General features: G+C 56.7%; 1 protein-coding gene across 1 annotated transcript; it reads right to left on the reverse strand.

Annotated features, from left to right (window-relative positions):
- Positions 1-103: 103 nt before the first annotated feature.
- UBALD2 (UBA like domain containing 2) lies at positions 104-5,621 on the reverse strand. The gene is made up of 4 exons (XM_037065043.1): positions 5,215-5,621; positions 4,823-4,885; positions 582-1,260; positions 104-363 (listed from the first exon to the last, which is right to left on the reverse strand). The coding sequence occupies exons 1-3, from the start codon at positions 5,332-5,334 to the stop codon at positions 946-948; spliced, it is 498 nt and encodes a 165-aa protein (XP_036920938.1). The 5' UTR covers positions 5,335-5,621; the 3' UTR covers positions 104-363; positions 582-945.
- Positions 5,622-7,684: the final 2,063 nt, after the last annotated feature.

The raw sequence follows: 7,684 nt of genomic DNA on the forward strand, positions 1-7,684 counted from the left end.
CCTCTCCCCACGCCCTAGCCGCAGCAGTACAGAGCCCTGCTCCCCCCTCCTCCCAAGGAGAAAGCTTTCCCTACCAAGGCAAATAAAGGCACCGCAAGCCAGGGAAGTTAGAAAAGTCTCTTTTAAGTCTTAAAATTAAAACGTCACCCTGGTGAAATGACTGATTTGGGAACGATGAGCTTTGAAGGCAAGCTCTCCGCCGGGCCTGGACGCAGTGGGAGGCGAACCCGAGCTGGGCAGAGCCTGGGCTTCTGCCCCTCGCAGGCTCTTTAGTCCCAGCCGCCAGTAGCCACTACTTGCTGGTGGCCCTCTTCTCCCCACTGCAGAAGGTGTGCCCTTTGAAAGGAGGCAGCCAGCAGACACCTCGTGCCTGGGCCGTCACGCTGCCTGGCCCCGCAGCACTGGCCCGGGCCTGGGGTGGAGAGAGGGGTGGTGACCACAGGTGAGCGCCTTCTGACCCTTCCCTCTGACCCCAGGCTGGCCGGCCTGCTCACATACATTAGTTACATTTATATATTATAGTTATATATTAAAAACAGAAAAAACTTGCCTGAAGAGANAAGGAGGCAGCCAGCAGACACCTCGTGCCTGGGCCGTCATGCCGCCTGGCCCCGCAGCACTGGCCCGGGCCTGGGGTGGAGAGAGGGGTGGTGACCACAGGTGAGCGCCTTCTGACCCTTCCCTCTGACCCCAGGCTGGCCGGCCTGCTCACATACATTAGTTACATTTATATATTATAGTTATATATTAAAAACAGAAAAAACTTGCCTGAAGAGAAACTCCTGAAGGACCCAAGTGGCTCAGGAGGTCTACTACCCCCCTCCAAAATTCCTTTACAAAATCTTCCAGTGCCATCTTCAGGAAACCCCGCCCCACCCCAGCCCCCAACCCTGGCCTTCCTCTGTCTCCACGACCCCGGACGGCCCAGCGCGGTGGCGTCCAGTCTCATCTCTGGCCGTCCACGGCAGCCATGGCTTTCTGCTGTGCGCCCCCTTGCTGTGCGCCAGGGGGCCACGTGGGCTGTGGGTGGTGATGGTGGTGGCAGCTGTGGGCCGTTGGGGAGGAGGGTGGCATCCAAGCAGCCTGGTGGCTGGGAGGGGACGAGGCCCAGAAGGGGCTGAAGTTTGCAGGCGGGGAGCAGGCCCCAGCCGTCATGGGGCCGCCGCTCTGCAGGCCCTCAGAGGCGCGGAGCTTGGAGAACATGGCCAGGGCGTCCGGGAAGTTGGGTGGCGTGGCTGGCGTGTTGCTGGGGGTGCACATCTGCTCAGAGAGAACACAGGTGTCGGGAGGGCTGTCCCCCTCAGCCCAAGGGGGCTCACCCAAGGGACTGGTCGGCCTTTCCTTGCTTCCCACTGGCCAGTCCACAGCAGCCCCAATGGGGCAAAAGCACCCTGGTCCCGAGCCAGTAGGAACAAAAAATAAAGACAAAACCAAACAGTGGTTCATGACCCTGAGGGGTGTCAGAAGTAGATGGTGAACTCCGACTAGAAGCTGAGCAGCCTGGGACACCAGCACGTGGCCTCACCCCGGGTAAGACACCAGCTGTCCCCCAGGAACCCACCCTCAGACATTCCGAGGCTGTTGGTCCAGGGAGGGTGCCCAGGCCCAGGGTCTGTCTCCTGGGCCAGCCTCGGAGGAGTCACTCTCACAGCATTGGCCTCACTCCACGTTAACCAACCAGCCGGCGTGCGTCTCACTGCTCACGCCAACGCCAGGCCATCTCCATCATTCTCCCTGGATGCAGGTGAGGGGACCGCGGCCCAGAGCTCAAGTCACTGAACCGAAACCACCCCCCCAGCAGGACCTAAGTTGGGAGGTTCTTAATCTCTCCTCAGCTTCATCATGCGCACAGTCAAGTGCAACTTCACACCGGGCTACCCGAGAACAAACCGTGGGATTTCAGTTTCCTGAGTCCCTAGCCCACCCCCCCCCCCACCCCGCCACAGCCATAGTGCTCTTGGCCAGAGGCTGGCAGTGTCTGTCCGTCCAGTCCCCCACAGCCCGCTTCCTGGGGGTGACCACAAATATCCCATCATCTGCTACTACCCTGGGAGGGGGCTTCCTAAACTCCTCACTATCCCCTGTCATTTCTGATGGGGGACCCCAGCCAGGGAGGGCAAGGGCTAGAATTGGTTTCCTGTGAACATCAGAAACTGCAGACCCCTCAACCCGATAGTATGGGGGGCCAGGCAGAGGTGCCATCCACCCTCACCTCACCTGGGGCACCACCTCACCTAGGGCACGGGGAACAGCACGAAGGCCAACACGAAAGCCAGTTGGTTCAGACCTCACAGAAAGCTTCTCGCTTTCCCAGGAAGTCCTTGTTTGAATTTCTCCTAATTTTAGCAACACCAGCCCCTCCCCCAGGCCCTGTGTGGGAACAAGATTCTAGGACTCTTCACCTGTCACGGGGGAGCTTTCCCAGCCCTGCAGTTACAGACCTCACCGGGCGCTGTAGCTGGGCCAGCTGTTATCAGCAGCTAGGGAGCCCTGACCATTGTCCTCCTCAGGGGTAGGCTCAGGGATCCCAGTAGGCCTGGCCTCACCCAGCCCGTTTCCCCTCCCAGCGACAGTAGCCGCCCCGCCCCCCGCCCCCCCCCACGGCTGACTTCTCGGCAGCAGGAAACAATGAATGGGGGTGGGGTGGGGGGAGCAGAAGCCAATTGCATCACAGCATCGTGACCAACTTCCCCAGTTCATCAAGTGAGCCAGCCAGCCTGTAGCCTGTCTCCGGGAAGGCCGCCTGGGGCCCGCCTGCCGCCATGAGCTTGGGAGGTCCCTCAGCCTCTGGACCCGGGAACCAGGGGCTCAGACCAGATGCCCTGGAGATGGCTCCAGTCTGGGCTTCCAACAGCTCCGAATGCAGCTCTCCAGCACGCCGTGCCCTCTCACCTATCCAGTGCCCTGTAGCTTCCAGTGGGCCCCTCTCCCCTTCCCAGCCCCCAAGAACCCCCTTATCTGAGGAGGTGCCTCCAACAATGTGAGCATACAGTGACCGACAGGACAGCCATTATATCAATCCCTCATGCCCTGAGTCATTTCCGATACTGGTCTGCGGCCATTACTGGTCTCGGTTGTTTCTGTTCAACTGTTTCCTTTATTGACTGTCTCTAAAAAAGTGACTGGCTCCTGGCAGGCAGGGGTTCTCCACCTTGATCAGGATCATGCTCAAGGCCCTGTGTGCTGATGGATACACTGATTGTAAGGTCTGTTACACAACCCAACACCCAACTCCTGCCTCGAGGGAAGGAAGCTCTGGAAGGATTTTGATACCTTGGGGTTTGCAGATAAGGAGCAGCAGGACCTCCAGTCCCGGTTCTGGCCCGAGTCTTCCAGCCACTACCCACCCCCAAGGCCAAGCAGATTGTTTATTTTTTTAACGTTTTTAGACCAAAACTTGGCGTTCTGAAAATGTAAACTCATGTTAACATACACTAAATATAACTGCAAGGAGAAAAAAGACTTTCTTAGTCACTAATATCCTAAGCCCAGAATTTTTCCCCCTGAAACTGGTTGACCTAACCAAATCATTATTTCTACTGTCCTTTTGTTGGAAAATACGTAAATAACGAATGATATGCAGGCAGTGGCTCTTGATCCGGGTCACCCAAAAGCAAACCAAGGCTCTTCTGAGAGGAGGTGGGAGCCCAGGCTCCTGGCGCGAGCTGGGTCTCCTCCAGACAGGCCCCTGGGGTCACGAGGAGCCTGGTCCCAGCAGCCACAGCCCTGCAACCCACAGGATCCCCCCATCACTTTCCAATGCATTTTTGTTTTTCTATTTGTATGCAGCACGAGCCAGTCCAAGACGAAGCTGGTTAAAAGGTCCAGAAAAACCCCTTCTCTATTTGTCCTCTGCAACCAGGTGAAGACAGGGTGCCAAGGGCTAGACACCAGCGTCAACAATGCCAAAAGCATCCAAGACACCACAGCAGATCTCCTGGGATAATGAGTTACAACTCCTGGGCCTGGCACAATCCCTTCTCCCAGAGCAGGGCTAATAGGTAACTAGGGGGGTGGGGAGGACAAACGTCCTGGCCTCCACAGCGGAAGGGATGGCCTGGGTGGGTGGAAGCAGGACATCCCACTGCCAGGAGGGCAAAGGCCCAGGCCTGGGGGCCAGGAGGGCCTGGGGCCCAGCTGGGAAACTAAAGAAGTAAATCCAGGCCTCAGCCACTTCTGTTTCCCGCACCTACATGTGTTCACATACTGAGATTAAAAGCAAATGCTTGGCATTTCCTTGTCAAAATCTGTATGTCCTCCATGCTCAGGGTATGTCCTTTTCCATAAACAGGAAAGAGAACATATCTCTCTGGGTCGAGCCCAGCTCCGAGCCGCGGTGGATTTATCCCTTTCCTGTTCCCTGTAGAGCTGAGAGGTTTGCATGGGGGGCTGTCAGTCCAACAGCAAGAGGTGCCTCCCCGCAAACAGATGCCCCAGCTCTCACTCCCTCAGGGCCCTCCCTTCACTGGACCCCCTGGTCCCCTGACGTCTACTTCTCATCCGAGCCCTCTCCCCACTCCCTGACACCCTCGCCTGCCTCGTACCCCTTGCCTCGGGAAGGACCCCGGTCGGGCACATGGCTTTAGGTCGAGACTCAGCAGCTCAGGAGGCCGGACCACAAAGTTGGGCGAGCCAGCCCTCCGGGAGCCGCTCTTTCCTGGAAGACATTTTGGCTCTTTGTTTACATCGCGGCGCGGCGCTCCCCGGCAACATGGCTGTCACTGCCGGTGGCTGACAGCGGTGCCCGGCCCCCGGCCCGGGCCCCCCCGGGGCTGAGGCCCCGGGCAAGACCTACCCTCCCGCCGGTACGGGCCGCACTTACCATCTGGTGGTGGTGGTGGCTGTTGGGAATGTTGGTTTCTTGGAAAAACGTGCTCAGGGCGGTCTGCGGACAAACACAACGGTGGAGAGGCGGTTAACCGGCACGGAGGAGGAAGCCCTAGGGTTGGCCACCCGGCCTCCGCGGGGTACGCGACACCGCGCTCAGGCCTCCGGGCCCGACCCCTCTGGCATCCTCGGGCCGCGGGCAGGGGTACCGGGCGGCAGGGCCCTCTGCGCCGCCCCCAAACCCCGCGCTCTACCTCGCGGTCGCGGATCGCCTTACCGGCGACATAAATAGAGCCTCCCCCAGTCTCGCGCGGCTGGGCGTCTCGGCCCGCGCCCCCACCCGGGGAACGGGGACCGGCCGCCACGCTCGCTCCGGCCCGCTCGCACCTCGAACTGCCAGTGGGCCGCTTGCAGCAGCTGCTTCGCCTGGTCGGCCGCACAGCCCGCGGCCAGCACGAACTGGTTGATCATGACCTGATGCCGCAGCTCATCCGTGTTAACCGACATGGCTCTGGCCGGCGCGCAATCCAGCTCGGCGGCCGCGGGAGGCCGGCCGCCCTCGGCTCACACTCGCCGCCGCCCGCGGCCTCCGGACCCTCGCCGCCCTGCAGCCCGCTCGGCGAGTGTTATGGTCCTGCTCCCGCGGCCGCCGACACGCAAACAACAGTGCGGGGCGGGGCTGTGTCCCAACGTTCGGGGGCCGCGAGCCGCCGCCGCTGATTGGCCCGCGCCGCTCGGCCAGCTCCTGGCTCCGAGCGGACGTTCGGTTCGAATCCTGCGGCCTGAGGACCCGCACTGTTTCTCTTTTTGCCCGGCCGTGCCCATTGGCGGAGGTCCGCTCCGTGGGGTGCCCCGGCATTGGCCAGCCGCTGTGTTTTGGCTCGTCCTGGCTCATGGTTGGCCACAGCCCGGCGTTTGGGGCGGAGCCTCGCACTCTGATTGGCCTCCCGTGGGCCTGTTTGAACTCAACTTGAAAACCTTGAGTGCCTGCTGATTGGCCAAGGCCCCTGTGTTTGGTGTTGTAGGCTAGGGGGTGGTGCGGCCAAGTTCATTCATTACTTCATTGAAACTGAACATGCTCAGCTGGAAAAGCAAGACAGAGTGGCTTTGACTCATTTCCTCTGAAAGATGTGGTCATCTCGAGAAACAGAATGATCAAAATAGAAAGCAGATAGAGCCTTTGTAAGCTGCTGGAGTCGCGAGATTGTTTATTTTTTAAAGTCATTCAAGCAACTCTACTTTTTTTTAGCCTTTTATTGAAATATAACAGACCCCTTTCATGCCTCCTTTCAGACACTACCCACCCCAAAGGCCAAGCAGGGCGGTCTCTTTTTAAATGTCTTTAGACCAAAACTTTGCGCTCTGAAAACGTAAACCAATGTTCATGTATTCTAAATACAACTGCCAGGGGGAAAATACAGCTTTCTCAGTCATTAACACCTAAATCCAGAATTTTTTTCTAAAATTGATGACTTAGCCAAATATTTAGTTTGTACCATTTTTTTTTTTTTTAATGAGTGTTACACAGGTTCTGGCTCTCAATCCTAGCACTTTGAAAACAAAGCTTGTCTGCAGCAGTCACCTTCCAGATTAGGATTTTAAGCAGACAAAGGAGGAGGCAGCATGGTTAGGAAGGTGATATTCACAGTTAGAATATCTTTCTGAAAAACTTACTAAGTTCTGGGTCTGAAATACCAATCCCAGCATGTATTCTGAAGCTAAGAAGTAAGCCAGCCATGGTCCTATTTTGAGTTTCCCTAAAGTGGGTTTAACTCCCCACTGAAGAAAACTTGACCATATGAAAAATAGAATATAAACAGGGGGGAAAATCACACCCAGTGTTTATTACTGATGAGAAAGAGCCTCAGACACTATCACGAGTTTATCCCATTGAATTAGTCCTTTGATTGTTTGTTTGTTTGTTTGTTTGTCGTGAAGGAACAGGAGTCAGCGTTTTGCCTTCTGAGACCAGGTTCTCTTGCTGTGATTACTCTTGGCCACCCCAGAGTGTGCGTGGGCTGAAGCCTGGCGTGTGGCTGGAGAGTCAAGTACAGCTTGCGAGGCTCCTCCCTTCCAGTAATTGCAAGGTGAAAACAAAAGTGAGCAGCTAGCAGCTAATATTACCAGGGAGCTCGGCCGCAAGCAGCCCTAGAACAAGGAAGCACTGTCGGTGTGGGACTCCAGTTTTCGCAAGTGCATACAGGTGCCAAACACGCCGGGGCCATGAGTGGTAGGATCTACCTGGCCCAAGAGAGGCATTTTGTACCACTGGAGCCCTTAAGTCTTAAGTAAGAAGTTTTAGAGGAAGCCTGGGGTCTTGAAATGCCAAAAGTGCAGACCTCCTGCCTCCTGGAAACCTTTTCTCCTGAAAAGGTTTGTTTAATGTTTACCATTTGCAGAGCACAGCTCTGGGCATCTGGGGGAGGCCTGGAGGATGAGACCCCCGCCAAGCCAGAGAGACCCGGGTGACGGTTATCTTCTGGGGACATAGGCCACTCCCGGCTGAGTGAGTCCCCTTCTCAGGCAGGTTAAAGTAGGCGTGCCCCCCTCCTGGGAGCACAAGGAGAATGAATGAGGTCATGTTTGTAGAGGGCTTTGAGCTGTGGGGATGAAAGCAACTCCCCAAATGCAAGGTATTATTAATGAAAGGTGTTATTATTTTAATCTGTGAGGACAATGTGTAGCAATAAAAACATGTCCATTAACAACAAATAAAACTCAGTAGTGGCCTCTGAAGGAACAAAACGCTCTTGCGTCCGAGGTCCAGGCTACAGAACGAGGCAGGGCTCAGCAGCTGCAGGCGAGAAGCAGCCTCAGCCGGTGTTTCCTTGGGTCGGGTCACAAGGATGTTTTAGAG

Source organism: Sturnira hondurensis, unplaced genomic scaffold (assembly GCF_014824575.4).
Source record: "Sturnira hondurensis isolate 20B ecotype Veracruz unplaced genomic scaffold, ASM1482457v3 Scaffold0001221, whole genome shotgun sequence".
In the NCBI taxonomy this organism is placed as follows: Eukaryota; Metazoa; Chordata; class Mammalia; order Chiroptera; family Phyllostomidae; genus Sturnira; species Sturnira hondurensis.

Bases quoted from the DNA above. Each gene is read 5' to 3' on its own strand.
- UBALD2 (XM_037065043.1), bottom strand. From the start codon at position 5,334: ATGTCGGTTAACACGGATGAGCTGCGGCATCAGGTCATGATCAACCAG. The intron at 4,886-5,214 runs GTGCGAGCGGGC...GTTTGTCCGCAG, and splicing joins CGGCCCACTGGCAGTTCGAG to ACCGCCCTGAGCACGTTTTT. The intron at 1,261-4,822 runs GTAAGTGCGGCC...CTCTCTGAGCAG, and splicing joins GCCACCACCACCACCAGATG to ATGTGCACCCCCAGCAACAC.